At 36.4% G+C, this 22,156-nt stretch overlaps 3 protein-coding genes across 3 annotated transcripts; all 3 read left to right on the top strand.

Annotated features, from left to right (window-relative positions):
• Positions 1 to 3,738: 3,738 nt before the first annotated feature.
• On the top strand, positions 3,739 to 8,579 carry LOC137717965 (uncharacterized). Its single transcript, XM_068457487.2, has 17 exons — positions 3,739 to 4,078; positions 4,183 to 4,272; positions 4,393 to 4,504; positions 4,666 to 4,693; positions 5,002 to 5,100; positions 5,209 to 5,278; positions 5,369 to 5,403; positions 5,523 to 5,597; positions 5,706 to 5,801; positions 6,225 to 6,288; positions 6,428 to 6,481; positions 6,857 to 6,942; positions 7,066 to 7,126; positions 7,225 to 7,289; positions 7,447 to 7,552; positions 7,846 to 7,934; positions 8,100 to 8,579. The coding sequence occupies exons 1-17, from the start codon at positions 4,013 to 4,015 to the stop codon at positions 8,257 to 8,259; spliced, it is 1,356 nt and encodes a 451-aa protein (XP_068313588.2). The 5' UTR covers positions 3,739 to 4,012; the 3' UTR covers positions 8,260 to 8,579.
• A 906-nt stretch (positions 8,580 to 9,485) lies between these two features.
• On the top strand, positions 9,486 to 16,386 carry LOC137717201 (O-fucosyltransferase 9). Its single transcript, XM_088698409.1, has 10 exons — positions 9,486 to 10,027; positions 10,477 to 10,552; positions 11,126 to 11,193; positions 12,255 to 12,343; positions 13,131 to 13,328; positions 13,506 to 13,710; positions 13,821 to 13,988; positions 14,737 to 14,904; positions 15,079 to 15,269; positions 15,958 to 16,386. The coding sequence occupies exons 1-10, from the start codon at positions 9,656 to 9,658 to the stop codon at positions 16,136 to 16,138; spliced, it is 1,716 nt and encodes a 571-aa protein (XP_088554535.1). The 5' UTR covers positions 9,486 to 9,655; the 3' UTR covers positions 16,139 to 16,386.
• Positions 16,387 to 18,377: 1,991 nt separating this feature from the next.
• LOC137717588 (transcription repressor MYB6-like) lies at positions 18,378 to 20,288 on the top strand. The gene is made up of 3 exons (XM_088698410.1): positions 18,378 to 18,640; positions 19,124 to 19,253; positions 19,338 to 20,288. Exons 1-3 carry the CDS (start codon positions 18,508 to 18,510, stop codon positions 19,858 to 19,860), a joined length of 786 nt encoding a protein of 261 aa, XP_088554536.1. The 5' UTR covers positions 18,378 to 18,507; the 3' UTR covers positions 19,861 to 20,288.
• Positions 20,289 to 22,156: the final 1,868 nt, after the last annotated feature.

Genomic DNA, 22,156 nt, shown 5'->3' with positions numbered 1-22,156 from the left:
AGCTTCCTAGTAAGCGAGTGAGGAAAACCTTCCCGTTCCAGATTTCCTCTGGTTTCTCTTCAATGACAGCACTAGATTCCGTTGCGCACCTCATGATACATGCGTTTTTTGAAGTTTTTGCTACCTCGCTTTATGATCTCTGATGGGAGCTCGTGAAGGAACTGTTAAATAACGAGGGAAAATTGATTTAGCCTTAAAGGCAGTGTGACTTACTGTCAACAGACCAAGCAGTACCAGTTCGAATAGAAGAGATAACCAACATCAAACAAAAATAATCGATTGAATTGATTTATTCAAGTGATAGCAAGTGGTCTTCCAATATATAAAAAAGGGCGACCCCAAGCCAACTAGCCCTTGTTTTGCGAGGGTCAGAGGAGGAAAGTCTGTCATACGTAGTCTTATTCTTACTTTACAAAGAAGCTGATTCCACAACTCAAAACCGTGATTTTTTAGTCACAAAGGAGCAACACAATAGTTTGTCACAAGTATTAACAAATAACTTAAATTAATACAAAACTATTCTATATGGTGCACAATAGTATTTTGTACCTCAAGTGAAGCGTTTGAATTTTCTAAATTTCTATGCGACTCCTTTGATAGATTTCTTTTTCAGCAGGCCCTACAAAGTGGAACATATGTCATTTGTTTAAATGTACACCCTCGGAGAAAGCAAAGAAATCCAATGGTTCAAATTTGCAGGAAATTTTATAAATTTGAGATCAACTCCAATGGTTGGGCTAAAAGCTAAATTTTTTAGCCCATAAAATTTAGCTTTTAGCCTAAAAATAATTTTTCTGCTCCAATCCTTCTGGCCTAAAATTTTAGCTCGGGATTATTAAAGAATGAACCTAGGCTATTTTTTTTTCTTAATTTAAATCTAAAAAAAAAAATTATATGTAGACTATCGTAAATTAATTTTATGAACATTTTAATCTAAAAATATTTAAATTCCGATAAATATTGAAAAATCACTAAATTTTTCACAAAGCAAACCTTCAACTTTCACCAATCTTTCAACCATGGGCTAACTTTCAATTCACCAACCATTCAACACCAAACTTTCAACTTTCACTAACCATTCAACTTTCATCAATCATCCTCTATGTAAATATAAGTCCAATATTAGTTGATCACACAACCTTTCAACATTTAATCATCCTCTATATTCACCAATCTTTCAACTTTCAAAGAGTTTTTATTTCTTAAAAATTCTCAATATCTCATCAATGGGTGGTAGAAGAATGTATAGCATGACAATACAGATGACACAAAACCAAGCAAGAATTGAGATTGAGGATGCAGAATTGTTCAACGCCGAAGCTGAACTTGTAAACTCGTTTATGCAATCTGAGCACCATGGCGAATCTAGCCATCGTGTCATGGGGCGTTCATTTGAGTAATAAATTTAAGTGTACTAGGTTGTTATTTTCTATTAATAAATCTAAGTGTCTTCTTGTGCAAAGTATTTTGTCTAGTACGTTGGATAAATTATTGAATGGATGTTGAATTATTGAAGGCATCTATTCTACATCAAACTGTGGAATAATAAGCACAATAATTATTGAAAACATCTAGATTAATAGAAACAATAATTAATAAGACATATATGTAATCAAGTACATAAACTTAATACAACTGATAATTCATAAACCACATAATTAATAAACTACATAAACTTAATACAAACGACATAGACTACATAAACTTAATAATCATATCCACCACCTTCACTTGCTGATGGACTTCATACAGGACTTGGGATATAGGGTTCAGAGGATTCATCATCTTGAAATATACTCCTTGAGGCAAACTTTCGCAAAATTTCCTTTTGATTACCACGTAAGAACTTCTTTCTCTTTGGAGTGTATTTGCTGAGGTTCTCCATCATGAAATTAATTTCAAACCTATTTTGCTCCCTATCCGAGATTTCCTTCATTTGCAAAAGCATTCGGGCCATTTCTTCTTGGCGAGCGCTATGGGTTTCGTTCAATTTTGCAATTCCGGTAGCAAAGTGTCCACTCATCGGATTTTGAGACTTCCCTTTTCTCTTTGCTTCCTTTTGCTTATTTATTCTTAGGGGCCTTGCAAAAGAAGGAGATGAGGTCATTTCATCAACACCTTCATCTCCGACATTTGTCTGTGCGGCTTCACGTTGAAATAATCTTCCCCATTGTTGGTCCACATCGGTTTCTCACATCGGACAATCATTGAGGACGTCCCAAGCATGTTGCAACTTAAAAACTTGATTTTTTTATGTTACTCTTGTCAACTTGATTTTTTGATGTTACTCTTGTCTTGTAAATTTCCATTATTTTGTCACCCTATGCAAAAAATACATAAAAATAATTAGTTGCAAAATGATATTATGTAGATGACAAGTAAAATATCAAGAACAAAACTCACAATTTCTGTGGCGCTTCTTCTACTAGCCATGCCAACCATGACTCTCTCCAAGCTTCCCTTTCATAAAGTGCATGCATTGTTGATAATCTTCCACCGATCATAAACACCACCACCATCTCGCCCGCTGCCATTGCAGTTTTCTTGAAACTTTACAATGATTCTATCCCACAAACCTTCTTATTTTGATTTGTGCCAACTACATCGTCTTCGCTAACAGAAACCCATGCCAAGCATAAAGCAACATCTTCCTCACATGTCCAATTACAACCTCTAATATGTTCTCTTGCCATGTTGAACAATTTGGAAATGGAAAGAAATGGTAGAAAGATAAATTGGAAGAATTGTAGGAGAAAATTGAGTTTAGTGTGAATGTTTGAACAAATACATAGGTATTTATAGAGTTTTTTGGTGAATTTTGAGTTAAATAATTTTTTTAATTATTTTAGCCGTTAGATTTAAATTTGGGCCGTTAGATTTTTTTTTACCATTAGAATTGATTATATTCAATCTCAGCTGTTGGATTTAATGTATTTTAAAATAACATATTCTAAAAAAATTAAATTTGAATCAGGACTGTTGGATCAACCAACGATCCTTAAAGCTCAGCCCTCGGATTAAAATTATAGCCATTGGGATGATGATGTTGGCCGACACACAGCTGACAGCGGGGCCCACCCCTGTCAGGAAAGCCTTGCAAGCCAACCACGTGGGGCACGTTGGAGCGTGGGCGGGCCGAGACTGGCCTAAGTGGCAGGGCATCCACTCGCATGGGGGGTGTGGGGGGAATAAATGGGGAAATTTGACTTTTAGCCCACCATTGGAGTTGGTCTGAGGCGAATAAGAGTATTATTATTTATTTATTTCTAAAAGAATAATCTCTATTAACTAATGAAACCTTCTTTGTCAACCAAAAGAGGGTGAAAGACTACTTAGTTTTTTATCACACATAAAAAATGATGGCAATAATGTAATTTCACAGGTCTAAATTTTACTGTTTTTTATTGAAACCTTACATACAGGTGATGTTAAAATACATCCAATATTTAAAAAAAAAAGAAAAAAAAAACTAAAAACAAAAACCTCCCACTTCCCCCATGTTCTCTCTCCCCCTCTCTCATTCTCATTTTCTAAAAAAATATGTTCATACACACAAAGTGTGTAGGCAAATGTTAGTATAATAAAAAGATTCTAATTAGAAACCACTATAGGATGACCCAATGGTTGTAGACGAATTACAAGCCCAATTTTGGGTTCGATTCCTACCGCTAGTGAATCGTGGCCGGAAAAGACTGAAATGTTCTTGTGAGTCTTTTCAACTTAGAATGATGAATTGATGTGGTAAAACCATTGGCTAATCTCCTTTTATAAATGAATTTATTAAAAAAAGAAGATTTTAATTAGGTTTTGAAAGAGTAAACTTGTCATGTGAGTAGGAAATAACAGCATCCAATGCAAATAAGAGCAGGGCCAGGGTTTTAGGCTGTTTGGCGGCTCTATTCAATCTTGTCTAGGGTTTTAGCTTCAACTCCTCACTCTGGTTTCTCCCTCCCCAGTTTATACAAAGTTAGGGTTTCCAATTCTGCAAATATCATAGCAGATCCTGATTACGATGAAGGTGAAAGTAATATCTCGATCCGCAGATGAATTCACTAAAGAACGAAGCCAAGACCTCCAGGTGAGTTCCCCTCCCCCCCCCCTTCTCTCTCTCTACTTAGTGTTCTTCGTCGCTCTTTCTCTCCCTAAATTCTGAGGCTAGGGTTTCTGATTCGATTTCCACAGAGGGTATTCCGTAACTTCGACCCCAGCATCCGAACCCAAGAGAAAGCCGTCGAGTATGTCCGGGCACAAAACGCTGCAAAATTAGATAAGGTGTGATTTGTGATTGATTTCAATTTGATTTTGATTTTGATATTTGGACTTTGAATGCCTCGAATAATTGTGCATCTAAATTTGTTTGAATGTTGTTTGTATTTTATGTGGGTAATTTAGATTTTCGCGAGGCCGTTTGTTGGAGCAATGGAGGGACATATAGATTCCATTTCCTGCATGGCAAAGAATCCAAACCACTTGATAGGAATATTTTCTGGTTCAATGGATGGAGGTACTTTGTTTCCTCTAAAATTTTCGAATTCCTTTCGTCACTAATTTATCCTTATATTAATTTTGGTATTTGCAAAATATAATATGGTAGTAAGTTTTTAGAGTTTGAATATGTTTGAATTTCTCTACCCCTAATTGTATTCGTGTGCATTTTTTTGGCAGAAATTCGGCTTTGGGATCTAGCTTCCAGGTGAGTTATGATTTTTTCATGTGAAGTATTATATGAATTGATTGAGACTTGGACCAGATGTCCCTGCTTTTGAACCATTATAGATATATTCCCTTCAGTTGAGGGATCCCTCAAATGAGCTTACTTGACGGGAAGACCTAAAAAGGATCCCTCAAGTAAACTTATTTGAGGGATCCCTTGGCGGAAGGAGACTGTAGATATATATATATATATATATATATATATATATTTATACATCATTTTGTCATTTCCATACCATAAATACTTGGAATTTACTGTATTTGCTGTAATTATTGAACTCAACATAGGCGAACAGTTGGTCGGTTTCCTGGTCATAAAGGTGCTGTCCAAGGTTTAACAGTATCTACGGATGGGCGTGTTCTTGTGTCTTGTGGAACTGATAGCACGTAAGGCATAACCTCCTTTGTTTATTCCCCTGCCCCCTCTACAAACTTAAGTTCTTGTACAGTTAATGAAGATTTGTCCATGATGAAGTCACTATCTTCCCTTTTCAGTGTTAGGCTTTGGAGTGTACCTGTTTCTAATCTTCTGGAGGAAGATGCCTCATCCGATAAGTCTGCTCAAGTATTTGCCTTCCTAATACTGTCACATGTTTTTTTGAATGAATGTGTAGTCCACGTTATACCTACCTAACTAGTTATAAATAATTCGCAGCCACGGGAAACTTATGTTTGGAAGAATGCGTTCCGGTAAATTTCTAACTGAATTTTTAGAGATGACACTTTCTAGTTGATCTTACAAATTGATTGATATGTCCTATGATTGTCAAAGTTCCTAAGATTTAGGTTTACATTCTTCTCATTTGAAGGTCCGTTGATCACCAGTGGAATTCTGATCGGTTTGCTACGGGGGGAGCTGGAGTAGATATATGGAACCACAACAGGTTTTGATCTGGCATAGTTATTCTTTTATTAACTAAAGAAAATGATAATTTTTTTATCCCTCATAAGTGGACAATTTTTTTTTTATTCTTTATTGTTTTTATGCATAGGTCTGCACCAGAGCAGAGTTACCAATGGGGCACAGACACAGTTGTATCTGTTCGATTTAATCCTGGAGAGCCCGATATCTTGGCAACATCTGCAAGGTATGTATTGATGCTTGTAGATAAGATGTGTATAATAATACTAGTAATAAAAACTTGTACGGTAAACAGATTAGATACCATGTGCCTACTCATTCTGGTGTTTGGTTTCGGATACCTTGCTTTCTAATTTTAGTTTTCCGTTACATGTGGTTTCGGATACCTTGCTTTCTAATTTTAGTATTCCGTTGCATTTGTTTTATTTAATAAGAATGGAACTAATATAATACTCTTGGAAAACAAATGCTTTCGTGTAAAAGAAGGTTAAGCTGTAATGATTGTCTGTTACAACATAATTTTTTGTTTTTTTATTTGTTCAGACTGCAACAATTTTATTTCATCTTTCCATATTTGTTTGCTTCTTTTCTAACAAGTTATATAATATCGTATTTTAGGAGAGAAAGTAATATATGATTTCTGTTGCAGTGACCGCAGCATAGCACTTTATGACTTGCGCATGGGAAAACCAACATCAAAGTTTATAATGAGGGTATTGATACCAAATCATTGATGTTCAGCTCATCCCTTCAATTGTTTACAGTTTTGGTTTTAAAGTTTTGAGAGCTAAGAAAATAGCAATATTTGTTGGTCTCTTAATGGTATTTCTAACTTGCATTTTATTTTGACAGACAAGAACCAATTCCATTTGTTGGAACCCAATGGAGCCAATCAACTTCACTGCTGTAAGGATGTAAATTCAGAATTTTTTATTTGTTATCTCTGTAGAACATAAGGGATTTGCTCCAGATTATCTTTGTGCATCCTTTTCATTGTTTTAGGATGTTTAATCATCACATATGAGTCTAAGAGTTGAATTCTGGAATAAAACTTTAGCTCTACCAATGCAACTTGGTAATATGATCTGTAGTCATTGTAAAAAAATCTTGTAATCATTTGTTAGCAAAAAATATTTTACTTTTGATTGTTACCCTTATTAGCAGTTTTGGAGAACAAGCCTATTAGCACACCAATGCTCAAATATGTGGGCTTTCTTCTTCCTTGTGTAGCATTTTCTTATTCTATTCCGTGGCGGTTCTAATCTGATTCCTCAATTATAGGCAAACGAGGACTCCAACTGCTATAGCTTTGATTGTAGAAAGTTTGGTGAAGCTACGTGTGTTCACATGGATCATGTTTCTGCTGTGTAAGTTTAAAATTTTGCAATTGGAATATTTGGATTTTTTCCCCACACCTCAAATCCATTTTTCCTATAGTATATTTTAGTATGGAAATTTTGTATACCAAACTTCCATTTTTTTCCCCTCAGGATGGATATTGATTATTCTCCAACTGGTCGAGAATTTGTCACTGGGTCTTATGATAGAACTGTGAGTTCCCTTTTACATACAATTAAATTCCATTTCATCAATGTTTGTGTAAATATGGCCTTAGTCCTTTTTTTTTAAAAAAAAAAAATCCTTTGCAGATCATGATTTTCCCATATAATGCTGGTCACAAACGGGAGATTTATCATACGAAGAGAATGCAAAGGTTTGACTTTCATGCATTCCTTCTCTCATTTGATTGCTCATATTTATTGAACCTATGCTGTTAGCTTTCATATGCCAATCACGTCACTATAGCTTTATGTTGAGTTACTAACTTCGATATTCTGACTCTTGTTTCCCTCTTCCTGCTTTTTATGTAGGGTGTTTTGTGTCAAGTACAGCTGCGATGGTAGTTATGTTATTTCTGGGAGTGATGATACTAATCTTAGGCTTTGGAAGTCTAAAGCATCAGAACAATTGGGAGTTGTAAGAAATCTGCTTTTTACCTCGTCTTTTTGTTGCCCTTCGGGTTACAGCACGACTTTCACCTTGGGACTTGGGAGTTATTCTTCCATTACCTGTTTCTGATATTCACTCATTACATACTTGTATATTACATTTTTAGCATGGTTTTTTATTTCGTTGGGTAAATTTCTTCTTTTCGAAAAGAAAGAATGCATAAATTGGTTTGACTACGGAATTTTGTTCTTCCATGCACGCTATCACCAATATAGGCTTGAAACTCACAGATATAAACTTATAATTATTGTCATCTGCAGCTTCTTCCAAGGGAACAGAAAAAGCATGAGTATCATGAGGCGGTCAAAAACCGCTACAAGCACCTTCCTGAAATCAAGCGTATTGTGAGGTATAAAAGGATGAGGCCTGCTGTTATTTGTTTGTTTCAGAGAACATGGAATTATAATCGTTATTTCTTGTTAAAATAATGAATTGTATTTTGACATGTAAAATGGTCAACCATTTTTAGTCTGTATTTCTCATCTATCTGTTGTTGTGAATGGTGATTGTGCAGGCATAGGCACCTACCGAAACCAATATACAAGGCAGGTAAGCAAATTCGTGAACAAAATGAATCTCAGAGAAAGAAGCAAGAGAAGAGGAAGGCGCACAGTGCCCCAGGAAGCATCGTTGAAGAGCCACTACGGAAAAGAAAAATCATCAAAGTCGAGTGAACAGTACGTGCAGGTTAATGTTGGCAATCTGCTTCTGCATATTTATGTTACGCGAGGCTGTGAGCTCTATACCGGTGCCTTCACAGAGCGACTTCCCAATCAGCAACCCTCACCATGGACGTGGTGCGGTGTCTATAGAGGCTTTGACGGACTATAGTTTATAGAGGTTCGTTCTAGTAACTCTTTAAGTCAATGCAGTCCAATTCAAATTCAAAGAGGAATTTTTGGTTCGTGTCCCCGTGAAATCTTTTGTGTTACGGAATTTTGTATCAACAGTTATATTTTGTATCGAAATGAAATGGAGTCATATAATTTGATTAGTTACAGAATTGGTGATGGCCCTGGGTAGGTATAAGTTTTTGAATTATTAACAATTACCAGAGCATGTGTATCTTGCTTTTTATCTCCCTGAGTTCTCATGTACGGATCCTCGGTGCAAAATATCAAAACTAAATCTGTTTTGGAAACGATTTTCCTTTATTTTTATTTTTATAAAAATGTGATTTAGGTTATATGATTACAAAAAATTAGAAGTACATATAATTACAATGTGGAGTTACCTACCCCAAAGGATGGTCAGGTGTTTAACTTATAAACTAGTTGGAGTTCGAGCAGTTACCCTAAAGAATGGGAAATCGGGTTAGCTACATAATAAGTTAAAAAAAAAGAAAAAAGATTAATGATTTTGACACGACATTCTATACTTTTAGCGCATAATGACTCACAAAAGTCCATCAGCATTTCTCAATTTGGAAAACAAAAGATTAAAAAAAATAAAATAAATAAAGAATGAAAAGAAGTGTACTATATTTCACTAGCCAAAGGCTGGACATAGATCATTTCCTAATCTCTTCTATCAAACTTACTTAATCAAGTGATTCGGGTATTTAAAATTTGATACAAGGGTCATTTAAAAGTGATAATAACTTTAGTCGTTGGATCAAATTTTAAAGGTCCAGATCACTTGATTAGGTAGCTTTGGTGGAAGAGATTAGGATATGAAATCCCTTTAAAAATTATAATAACTTTAACCGTTAAATCAAATTTCAAAAGCCTGGATTACTTGATTAGGTAATTTTGATGGAAGAGATTAGGAGAGGGCCCACCCGAAACCACACCCACACACCCACTCACATCGTCATCAAGTCAGAGCTGGCATCTCCCGCTCCCGTGACTCCCACGCGCTCTGCTGTATTATCTTCTCTCTCTCTTCCCCAATAAACCTCACCTCCCACGCCCACTCTCTCATGCCACGTCGTCATTTTTCAGTACGCCGGCAAAACGTACCGGTGTTCCCGCAGACTGAAAAATCTCTCCTCCTCCTCGGCTCTCGCAATCAGATTTCGACTCCCCTCTCTCCCCAATCTCTAGAACCCTGAGTCTCCCCTGCTCCTCAATGCACGGCTACAGCCGGCTCGGCAATTCCCGACCCGCCGGCTCCCCGCCGTCCTCCCCCCGCTGCCGCCACGGCCGCAACAAGAACTTGGGCGCCGGCCGAGGGCCCAAGCAGAGCATTGTGGAGAAGGTTGTGGTGTTGCTCATCTCAGTCGTTTTTAAGCGCCGAGGCGTGCTTTTGTTCGCGCCATTGTTGTACATTTCGGGGATGCTGTTGTATATGGGCTCGGTGAACTTCGATGTAGTTAGCTTGAAGAATGCGGTTGTTGTGGTCAGTAAGCGGTCGCCTCCGGGCTCGGTGTATAGGAGCCCTCAGGTTTTTCACAAGCTTTGGCCTCATATGCAGGCTGACAGCAATCACACTCACAATTTGGTGAGTGAATTCTTGCAAACTTCTTCCGATTCGATTGGGTGGAGGATTCAAAATGCACCATTTTGTTTTGTTTATGTAAATTCTTGACGAACTGAGCATTTGCTAATCTATGTGCACGCTTGTGTGTTAAGTTTGATATGCATTGCTGTCCACTATCTATTGTTATGTATTAGGGTCTACTGATTTGGGTAATTTTATCTGACTGTGAGTTACTAATTTTGAAAAAGAACGCATAGTTGTTTGATCTGCATATGGAAAAGAACCGTCTGCTCATCAATCGAATCACTTGGTATAGAAATTTACTGTCTTTATATGAAATCACTTTGATAGGTAGCTCTTTAGGGAAAGCTCTTACGGGGGTTCACTTGGATAGTTAATATTGCACTTCTGCGAATTTGATGGTTATAGCCAATGTGAACTGACTGTATGCTGATATGAAAACTGTGCAGTTGATGGCAGTGTGGAATTCAAAAGTGCGGCGGCAAGTTTGGAAGCCATGTATTAGCAACGATACTCCAGAAGAAGGTTTGGGTTTTTCATATGATAACAATTAAACTGAGAATGACGTATTTAAAATATCTAATGGATACATTTATCATACTGGCTACCCAGAATTTTCTTATTCAAACTCACCATGCGGGGGGTTTTGCAGACTCTCTTGCCAGTACACCCTATACTGCACTTTCAAATTGTTTAGGGATGATGCTTCAGATTTAATATGGGTTGCAAATGCCAGTAAGAGTCTATCACCACACATACTTGGTAAATGGTGGAGAGGGTGCATAAACAGGGTTTGTTCAAAAATGAAAACACCCTGCCACCTGCTCTTGTGTGCGCACAACTATACACAAATGTTTTCCAAAACATTATACTTCAGCTACACCTTTTTAACATCATGTTTATGCTGTGTGGCAAAGTACTTATAAAAAATTGTTTGAAACAGAATATGGTATGTTTTCAGTAAGTCAATGTGGCAGGAATTTTAAATCTAAATTTCAGTTATCCTGATTTTTGAAAGATAGAATGAATAATTATGTGGTTGTTAAAAACTAAATGAATAACTAACTGTTGTTTTTTTAATATTTGGACGGGTTACAGGACTACCAAAGTCGAATGGTTTATTTATAATTGAAGCAAATGGTGGATTGAACCAGCAACGTTTATCGGTAGGTGTGATTACACACAACTGGAATTCATTTTCTTGATTGGTATGGCTTTGTTGATTTATATCAATCTTTCTTGATTTGGGTGGCTGCCATGGTTAGGGTTTGTGATCTATGCGTTGTAGTTGGATTCTTTATTTAATTGGTTGGGTTGCTTTGAACGTCTTTTGTCATTGTTTTTGTGGTTTTGATCGTTGCATAAAGATATCAATCACCTGAGAGTAATTGACAGGCAAAGACCAATATGTAGAGTTCACCTCAAAATTTAATTTTTTACAAAGTGAAAGCTATACTCCAAGATATGGCTGAAGGGTGTTGTTTGGGCAACACCAAGGAATTTTGTCTAATTTTCCTGGGTATGAATGTTTTGACTTTTTGACTAGGCTTGACACACACCCACGTGTTTGCAGTTGTGGGGTTGCAGACTGTTGATTCTATATATACAATTGAAAACGAAATGAAGGATCGGACATTGTTCTTGTGCATTGCTGTCACGTAGGAGAAACAAACTGTAGAGATATATTATTGTGTGTGAAATTCTGTTTTTCTTTTAACATGATATGTTGTTGGACTGTCAATTGTAACAACTTGATTATCAACTTGTCAACATGTCATGCAATATTGCTTTTTATATTGTTAGACGCATGCAACACATGCATATATATTGGGCTGTGTTCTTTTGCTAGATGTATGGTATGTTATCTTGTTAAACTTCGAAATTGGACATTTGAACAAGAATCTCCATGATCAATAGTCTAGATGTCAGTATGCCATCATAACATGCTGCATTGTCCACCAAACCTATATTTTCCTTCATATATGTATGTATTTCAACTCACTTATTTGTATGATATTCCTGCGAGACCAAAGCCATCCGTGTTATTGTAATTTACAGAGTGCAGTTGTCATTTTGTTCCATCAAATTACATTTGGACTTGGACAAAAAGATTGTGCATGAATTTCATGAATAGCTGACAATAGTAACTTGTGTCAAAAACATGTCTTGTGCATCTGATTTTTCCTTTTCTTTTTCTTTGACAGTTTTCTTCATGACTTCATTATAGATTTGTGATGCAGTTGCTGTGGCTGGACTATTGAATGCAACGCTTCTGATTCCAATTTTTCATCTAAATAGTGTCTGGAAAGACTCAAGGTGATGACTAAAGTTATTGTACCATTAAGATTATGATCTTCATCATGCTCAGCTCCATTACCACTTACATTGAGATTTTTATTTTATTTGTCGTTCTAAGTAGTTTAGCATGATTCGTTCAGAAAATGTATAACTAGGTTAACTTAGTTTCTGAATCAGCCACGACAAGTTGACAACTGCTAAAACTCCTTATCTGAACTATTTGGTTTGATATGAATTACCAAACTTTGGCTGATGCATATTTTGAATAAAACATTAAACTTAGCAAATGGGAATTCTTTGTTTGAAGTCGGTGTAGGCCGCAAGTAAGGGAATTATTTACTATAATTCTCTGTTTTTCCTTCTTCATTTTCTTAAATGAATTAAGTTTAAAATTGGATCATAGTAATTCTGTATAGGTGTTTTTGTCCTTACCAAGTTCATGTTAAAAATTATTAGTTACTTATGGCTTGGGTTGTAGCAAACTTCATATAGAGGGAGAGCTCAAATGTGATCCTCCCCTCCCCCTTCTTTAGACCTTGGTCTTCTTTCAGCCAAAAAGATAACACCATTAATGGCTTATAATGGATGTAGTTGACAAAAAAGGGTTTGCATGTGTATTGGATACAACATACAATTTGACCTGGTAACCTTTTGATTGGAGCATGGTTGTCTCACAGGTCCTAAGCTTTGAAATCTGACCACTGAGAATATATGTAAGGCATGGCAGTAAAAATTTAAATTATTGAAAACTTGTCATGTTTTGATGTTTCAAGGTATTGACCATTTTATTTCCTACTTGTTGCAGTCACTTTGGGAACATATTTGATGAAGATTACTTCATCCATGCTCTCAGAAATCAAGTGAATGTGGTTAGGGAGCTCCCAGGGGATATACTGGAGCGATTTGACAATAATATAAGCAACATTGTGAATCTGAGAGTGAAGGGTTGGTCAAGTTCAGCTTATTATCTTCAAAAGGTCCTCCCAAAGTTGGAGCAAATGGGGTATGTGCCTTGCCTTTATTGTTGTTTCTAGTTGGTTTTTCTCCCCTTTTCTTTCTTTCTATCTTTCTATATCTATATTATGATGTGTTTTACTCTTTTATTCTTTACTTTTGAGTCATGGGCTTGTGTTACATTGATGTGACAGCTATATATAGTTTCTCTCAACCCATGTTGCAGGGCTGTGCGCATTGCACGTTTTTCCAACAGATTGGCTTATGCAGTTCCTTCAAAGGTCCAAGGGCTTAGATGCTTTGCCAATTTTGAAGCACTGAGGTTTTCAAGTTCTATAAGAATGCTTGCAGATAAAATGGTTGAACGAATGGTTAAAAGTAGCTCCCACAGTGGGGGAAAATACGTTTCAGTGCATCTTCGGTTTGAAGAGGTGTGTAATTTTTGTTATCCTTTTAAATGAATCATTTCTGATTTCTTCTGTGACTGTAATTTCTTTTAAATGAACAATTTATAAATTTTGTTTTTATCTCTTTGTCAAAGGACATGGTAGCGTTTTCGTGCTGTGAATATGATGGCGGGGAGGAAGAGAAACGCGAAATGGATATTGCTCGAGAAAGAAGTTGGAGAGGAAAATTCAGGAGAAGGGGTAGAGTAATTAGGCCAGGTGCAAATCGTGTGGATGGGAAGTGCCCTTTAACTCCATTAGAGGTATAATGCTATTCTTTCTATCCATTTCAATTTAAGCTGTGAAATCGTGTCCGACCCGGTTATATATAAAAGTTCTGCTACTTGAGCTTTTGAAAAATATTTTAAAACTTCACATTCTGCACTCCAGACTTTATATATTTAGAAAGAAATACATTTGTGAGGAGTCCACAATGAGATTTTTGGAGTGCCAATAACAGTTCCCTAATTAAATTTCTTTGAAAAAAAAAAACTCTTGCTCAATGTTCTAATATCGTTTGCTGATATTTTCTACTTCTGCTACTACAATTAACTACTGTGAACTATAACAACAAAAGAAAACACACTGGACTCTTATTTTTTGGGTATGAATGAAAATCTGATTGTTCTGAAAGATTTTGGAAGTTAAGAGGGCTTGGAGATTGGTTTAGATATATTGCGTCTCTTTTGCTGGACGGTGGTTTTTGGTTTTGGTGGTGGTGGTGGTGGTGGGAAGAGGGCTTTGGCAGAGGGGCATGGGGACTTTTTTTTTCCCTGAAGGTTTTCTATTCTGTTTAAATAAACAAAATGTTAATGCCGCATCATCATTATTGTTTTGACTAATACATTTTTTATTGATTTTTATTTTGGATGAACATGGTCAAATTTTGTCCGATAGTTGGTCTGGCCATGGCTGGACCAAGTACAGAACAGACAGCTAAAGTTCATAATAAGCATTAGTATTTGAATTGTTTCTCAACCTTGGTGAGTAATGAAGTATTCGGTGCTGTAGGTAGGAATGATGCTCAGGGGTATGGGGTTTGACAATGCCACCTCAGTATACATTGCATCAGGAAACATTTATAAAGCGGAAAAGTACATGTCTCCTCTTAAACAGATGTTTCCACGCTTGGAATTGAAAGACACATTGGCAACTGCAGAAGAACTTGCTCCTTTTAAGGTATCGTTTGGGTGCAATTACATCTCCAACTAAGTACGCGTCAGCTTCAAACTAATGCAATTTTTATCATACCATTTCTGCAGTAGGGTCCATTCACCTAAATTTGCTCCTTTTGGTACAATAATAGACTTAGCATTAAGTTAATTTTTTCAATGCTAAATTTTTCTGATGTAGGGCCGTTTATCTAGGTTGGCAGCTCTTGATTACACGGTTTGCCTCCACAGTGAAGTATTTGTTACCACTCAGGGAGGAAATTTTCCCCACTTCTTGATGGGTCACAGGCGGTATCTCTATGGAGGACATTCAAAGACAATCAAGCCTGATAAAAGAAAGTTAGCACTCTTATTTGATAATCCTAGTATCAGGTAACGTGTGCTTGAAGTGTTAGTTTAAAATTGATTTCATCTGTTGAGTTTCTAACTTTCAAATAGTATGGATTCATCCACGTAACCTAAAACATGCGCATTGGTACCTACCTAAAAGAAAAGGACCACATTATTTAACACTCAGCTGAGTATAGGTTGTCTAAGGACACATCTTTGCTTTCTCTGTCCTTCTACATTTTAACTTGTGCATGTTGCAGAAGTTAAAACTCGATTAAAATGCAACAACAATCTTAATAGTTACACCATTTAAACATTTTGTTTCTCATTTTGTCTTTCTACATTTTGGTATTACCATGCATTACACCTTCCAAGCCCAAAACTAAAAACTAAAAACTGAAAATGAAATGGTTATCAAACGACCCCTTTTCTGTTTGACCTTTGTTAACTCCAAGCACCTCGGTTTTCTCTGTAATGGGTTTGGTATGGTTGTCGTAAACATGATATATCAAGATTTACCTAGCAAATAAAAAGGGGCATGATGGATGTTTAAAGCATATAACAACAAATTTAACTATCAAACAAAAATGGGGTAACAAATGATATTTATAGACAAACAACATGAATGTAATTTGCTTTGCTTCCACCTAGTGGTCCTTTGTTTGCACTAAAAAGCATTGTAGAAAAACAACTTAAGCATTCTTATTCATCCGTATTTCTTATATTGCAGATGGGAAGATTTCAAACGACAGATGCAAGACATGCTTCGCCACAGTGACCAGAAGGGTTTTGAATTGAAAAAACCCAGTGCGTCGCTGTATACATTTCCCATGCCAGATTGTATGTGTAAAGAAGCAGAAGCCACAAATATAAGCGGTAACTTAATTAACACAACTGATTTGAATACATAAAATTATTCTTTATGGTTACGATTTTTGTGTTCACCTGTAATTTTATTGTATCATTAAAAATAACGTCGTTCAGTTAAGTTGAGAAATTGTTCTTTCAGTTGAGTGGAGGGGGAATGTATCCTAAGGTCTTGATTCTTTCGGTTGATTAACTCTGCCCAATCAGTAGTGTGTTACTCAATTCATTGTATATGTACAATAACAGATCAAGGGAAAATTCTTTGCATCAATCAAATCTTCTCCTTTATAGATATGCTTTGATTCGTTATACTGAGGTACTATCCGCATCTGGTGCTGCTATTTTTTGTTTACAACTTCATATGTTTTCTTTTCATACACCCCAACATCAGCATCTACATTTGCTTGTTCTGCATTTGTCTACATTCGAAATTCTGCATAGCTTCGGCATTCGGAATTTGCATCTGCATCTGGATTTGTCGACGTTCGGAATCTGCATTGCTTCTACACCTTCGGCATCGGCAATCTACATCTAACTTCGGCATTTGCTTATGCCTACGTATGTAATCCATCTATCTATTTGCCTAACATAATCTGTATCTACATCTGCTTGTCAATTTTCTTGTTGGCAAACTCATGTTTTTTACCATGAGTTGAAATTTATTCGTTTATTTAGGAAGTTAATTTTGGGTTTGATTCGATTTTGTATTCATTTTATGTTTTATCTTTTCTAAATATAGCTTGTAATTTAGTATGAGACACAAGTAAGATAGCATATAATCTTTTAGTATGTAATTGTTGTGGCAATTCTTTTCGCTGATAAAAAATATATTCATTTTTTGTAGTTGGTTTGTTCTTTGATTTGTTTATTTATTTAGTTATTTGCACTCTAGTTTTTACTAATTTTAATACCACATATGATGTGACACATGAAATATTTGATGAGAAATGCTACTGAAACCATTTTGGTAAACCACCAGAGGTTTGCTAGCATTTTCCATACGATAAATATTCAACGAGATAAAATCAAAATTTAAGTAAACGCCATCTATACGATTCCACCTACTTGCCATATCATGCGATACCATATAGGCATGTACGGTTTAAATTGTGATAAGATTAACATTATTTTTCTTGCTATATATTCACAGATACTTTGACCTAATTTATATCCTTTCCCAATTATCCAATATTCAACTTTGATACCTTTTCCATCCTCCTTTTTGACAAAACAGAAAACTTTTATATCTTTTGAGGATGCTTTTGAAAGTATAATTACTGTGGGAGGGAATAGCATAACATATGAGGATGGAGATGGAGATGGATAAGCAACCAGCCGAAATATGACTAGCAAAATTCCCCTTTAATTTGTTCCCAAATTTTAAAATTATGGTACAAATTAAGATAAGACTCTTGGCTAAAAGGCAAATAAGCACCTGGATTAAGGCCCCAGGATAAGGAAACCTCAGCCCACATGAATTTAAATTTTAGGTGGGAGGGGCAATTATGAAATTGTCTAATGGAGTGTGTTTTCGTTTTATGGAGAAAAGTTTTCGTTTAACGAATTTATCTTTCGCGCTATTTTTATCTTATAAATTAACTGAATTAAAGTGATAATTGAGATACGAATAATTAGAGTATTCAATCTTGATAGGAAGATCTTTTTCCACTTTTAAATAACCCGCAAATTATTAATTAGAAGTTTTTATATAGTAAAATGAGAATTAAACCGGTTAATTTGAACTAAAGTAATGTACCATTCGAGTTGAAAAGCCCTAACTATAAATCGGAGAGCTTCAAATTAATATCACGTTGTAAAAAGAAGAAATGTAATTGGAGAAACAAGACTCCCATGGGGAAGAATATGAAATGTTTGATTGATTTGAAATTTCGAATCACGCTTATATGAGTACCTATCAACCGTTAACAGTGTAATTCCATGTCTAAAAAGTTCTTAAAAGGGAAAGATGGTGTGAATTGTGAATAGAAAAGGAGAGCCCACAGGGGGGAGGAATGCGACGTAAAAGTAGAGCTACCTACCAAAATGGAGCCATACCAGTAACCACTCACCACTCGTCTCTTTCACCAACTCGGTCAAATCCTTCCTCCCCACCTCATAAATCAAACCCCCTGACTCTCTCTCTCCTCTCATATCAGTAATCTTTCTGTCTTCTTACATATATCTCTTTCTTTCTCCGCTATATCCACCAAACCAAAACTCTCTCTGTCTCGGTTGCTTCTTCTCCCTTTCACCTCTTTCAAACAAAACACCACAAAATCTCTCTCCTTTCCCTCTCTCTCTCTCTCTCTCTCTCTCTCTCTCTATATATATATATATATATTTATATACACATACATACAGAGTCACTGTTGTAGCTGCTGTTGTATTGTATCTGATTCACAAGAAGAAATAGATGGGGAGAGCACCTTGTTGTGAGAAATCTCACACCAACAAAGGGGCATGGTCGAAAGAGGAGGACCAGCGCCTCATCGACTACATCCGCCAACACGGCGAGGGCTGCTGGCGCTCCCTCCCTAAAGCCGCCGGTACGTAAACTCATCCATCTATCCAACTATTCATTTTCAATTCAATATTCCTCTATCTAAAAAAGGTGTGACTCAAGCCAGCAAGCTTTCCGCTTTGCGAGGGTCGAGTGAGGAATGTCTATTGGATATAGCCTTGTTTTTATTTTGCAAATAGGCCATATTTATGACTCTGAATTCGGAACTTTTCGATCATAAAGAGGCAACCTTTCAATTGTGTCAGGATTTTCTAAAAAGAATTTACTAATCTTTAACTTTTCAAGGAATCCTTCATCAGTGATTGTGAATGACTCAATCTTTTCGACCTTGGTTCCGTAGGAACAAGTCAGAAAGATTGAGAAATAGAACCACCATTCTCAATAGCCATGAGATGATCATCTTAGGATGAACCTTTTGTCGACGGATGCTCCTATTACACTTGTCCTTGATATTCCTCTATCTACATCATATAATTAATTCAGTTTTTCTTCATGTATGATTTTGTAGGGTTGCTTAGGTGCGGCAAGAGTTGCAGATTGAGATGGATAAACTACCTCCGCCCCGACCTCAAGCGTGGGAATTTCACACAGGAAGAAGATGAACTCATCATCAAGCTTCATAGCTTGCTGGGAAACAAGTAAGCAACCAGATCACCCAGTTTTTTTTTTTTTTTCTAACAGAATAAATCATATTGATTTGTAATTGGACTGTGTTTCTGTAGATGGTCGTTGATTGCGGCGCGATTGCCGGGAAGAACCGATAACGAGATAAAAAACTACTGGAACACTTACGTCAAGCGAAATCTCATCAGTCGCGGCCTCGACCCTCAGACCCACCGCCCGCTTAACCAAGCAACAACCGCCACTTCCACTGCTCCCGCCTCTCGCTTGGACTTGAGAAACCGTCCTCCGCCGTCGTCCGTGGTGTTTGATCATAAACCCATCAACAACCACAGCAAAATTGAATTGTTGAAGCACCCCAAGATGGAGCAGGAGTGCTACAATTACAATATAGAATCGGAGGCCAATTGCTCCACGGCTACCGGCAGCGGCACCACAACCGAAGAAGACCAACAACAACAGCAGCAGAAATACAAGTGTGGTGATCTCAACTTGGATCTTTCAATTGGGTTAGAGCCGTTTCAGTCCAAACCAACTCGGGCGTCGTCCGGGAACTCGGCCGAGTCAAGACTACATCAGATCATAGTTCCTCCCAATAGTAATAATAATCATCAGTTTTTTTAAAAAGGTGCAGTCGTCGGCGGTGGCTCAGGCGGTGTGTTTGTGCTGTCAGGTTGAATTTCAAAGCAGCGAAGCATGCAGAAATTGTCAGTGTAGTAGTAACAATGGCTTCTACAGATTTCACTGACCTGCTTTGAATTCATAGCGCCATTTTATTATATATTTTCTTTTTCTTTTTTCTCTTCATCTTAGACACACATTTGGAAGAACAATTATCATTTGAAAATCCAGATTTACATATGTTTGAATTAGATTTCTCATGTTTGGCTCTTTAAGAGCAATAGATGCAAATTTAACATTTACATCTTCATTTTTTTGGAGATTTATCTACTCCTCTAGCGGGAAAGAATGTCTTATATGGAATACGTATCATGTTGTCTCTCATGTGTAAATTTTTCTTTATGTGACATAATATTATTGTATTGAGACGTCACTTAACGGTGTACTTATTTTATGCAAGTTGCTCTTATTACAGGAAGCTATATTATTTTTGAAATTTCATTTAGTTATCTCTTTTAACTAGCGAACCCCACTTCTGAAAATATGTAAAAAATAGAGGTAATTTTTTATTTTTATCGTAACACCAAAACATGTTTTTTACATGCCTTTAAATGTGTTCATTGAGCAGATGGCCGTTGCACCCTGGTATTTGTTCGATCTCCACCGATTATTCTTACCCCTAATAACTATCCATGTAATCCACAAAACGCTATACTTCTTCTTAAAAAATTAATTATAAAAGTTGTTGAGAGATAATGCCAAGAATGACTCAAGTTTGGTCATTCAATATTGTTATTTGTATATGCAAGATTGTCCTACTACATCTACATGTGCATTTGACTCACACACCACGTAGTGCGCAATAATTTCGGTTCAGGTAGTACTAATGTCTCTCTAGTGAGCTGTAATTTTCGGTTAGACTTTCATAACATCAAATCATATATAGGGGCTAAGTAACAATTAACAAAGATTATTTCGACGGAAATAACATGGCTTAAAGAATTAATGTTACATCAGGTCAAAACTGATACTTGCTAAACTTAGCATACAACCTTCTCCTTTATAATCTTTCCAACACGAGCCTAAGGTGCCTAGCATGGTCTTGTTCACTCTTAGAATACATAATTAAGTATATCATCGATAAAGATTATCACGAATTTGTCCAAATAAGGTTGGAAACCCTATTCATCAAATCCATAAGTGTTGCAGAACCAAAAAGCATAACAAGAAATTCATAATGACCATATCATGTTCAAAAAATAATCTTCTGAATATCCCCAACACGAATCTTGAATTGATGACATCCCGATCTCAAGTCAATTTTAGAGAAAATTTGAGCTCCTCTCAAGTGATCACACAAATCATCAATCCTAGAAAGAGGGTATCGATTCTTGATTGTCACTTGGTTCAATTGTCGTTAACCAATGCACAACCGCATGCTCTCATCCTTCTTCTTCACAAACAACACAAGAGCACCACATTGAGAAGTATTTGGCCGCACAAAACCCTTGTCAACTAACTCTTGCAATTGAACCTTCTATTCAATCAATTTAGATAGTGCCATTTGATAAGTTGTGAGAGATATCAATCAATTCCAAACTTCCAGGCAAGAGATCAATAGTGAACTCAATGTTTCGATCTGATGACAATCCAGGCATAGCAATGCATACCATTTCGTGGAATGTAAAGTTAGTTATACTACGTTTATAATTATATATATACAAAAGGATCCAAAGTGTTATTCATAAGACACAAAGATTTAATAAGCTTTTTGTTCATCAAAATGTTAAGAAAAAAAGTAAATAATAATAATTCAAATGAACACTTGGGACGAGAAAACAGATGAGTGTTATGAAACATCAAATAATCCAAACTCAAAAGGATTATTCGACGTTACATAACGTCTATCCGTTAAGAAATTGGGTCCCAGTCGTTAGGATTTCGTGGGAAGAGGAAGGAAAAAGGAAGATGTTGTACATGTGATATGTTTAGAAGGTAGGTAACCGATCTCCTATTAAATAATAGGAACTCTGCGGGAAAGAAACAAAATAAACTAAAAAGTTGGTTAGTTAAGGGTTGGTAGTGGTGGGGTGAGTCAGATCACTGAAGAGAGAAGATGTTGTTGCAAATTTGCATGTGCACCAAGTTTTAATAATGATCAAACTGAGAAAACAAAGACTGAGTCCACAATCAAAATGATTTCTTTTAAAAAATAAAAGAGATAAAGTTGGTGGCTTGGTCATGGTTTTGGGCGCTAAAAAGATTAACAGAGGTTTACATCAGCGATAGAAATCGAAAG

Source organism: Pyrus communis, chromosome 8 (assembly GCF_041283825.1).
Source record: "Pyrus communis isolate YQ-2024b chromosome 8, ASM4128382v1, whole genome shotgun sequence".
NCBI classification, from domain to species: domain Eukaryota; kingdom Viridiplantae; phylum Streptophyta; class Magnoliopsida; order Rosales; family Rosaceae; genus Pyrus; species Pyrus communis.
Note: the sequence above shows the minus strand (reverse complement) of the source record. Positions and strands in the feature narration are given on the sequence as shown.

Bases quoted from the DNA above. Each gene is read 5' to 3' on its own strand.
- LOC137717965 (XM_068457487.2), top strand. From the start codon at position 4,013: ATGAAGGTGAAAGTAATATCTCGATCCGCAGATGAATTCACTAAAGAA. The intron at 4,694-5,001 runs GTGAGTTATGAT...AACTCAACATAG, and splicing joins CTTTGGGATCTAGCTTCCAG to GCGAACAGTTGGTCGGTTTC. The intron at 5,404-5,522 runs GTAAATTTCTAA...TCTCATTTGAAG, and splicing joins GTTTGGAAGAATGCGTTCCG to GTCCGTTGATCACCAGTGGA.
- LOC137717201 (XM_088698409.1), top strand. From the start codon at position 9,656: ATGCACGGCTACAGCCGGCTCGGCAATTCCCGACCCGCCGGCTCCCCG. The intron at 13,329-13,505 runs GTATGTGCCTTG...CCCATGTTGCAG, and splicing joins CCAAAGTTGGAGCAAATGGG to GGCTGTGCGCATTGCACGTT. The intron at 15,270-15,957 runs GTAACGTGTGCT...CTTATATTGCAG, and splicing joins TTTGATAATCCTAGTATCAG to ATGGGAAGATTTCAAACGAC.
- LOC137717588 (XM_088698410.1), top strand. From the start codon at position 18,508: ATGGGGAGAGCACCTTGTTGTGAGAAATCTCACACCAACAAAGGGGCA. The intron at 18,641-19,123 runs GTACGTAAACTC...ATGATTTTGTAG, and splicing joins CTCCCTCCCTAAAGCCGCCG to GGTTGCTTAGGTGCGGCAAG. The intron at 19,254-19,337 runs GTAAGCAACCAG...GTGTTTCTGTAG, and splicing joins CATAGCTTGCTGGGAAACAA to ATGGTCGTTGATTGCGGCGC.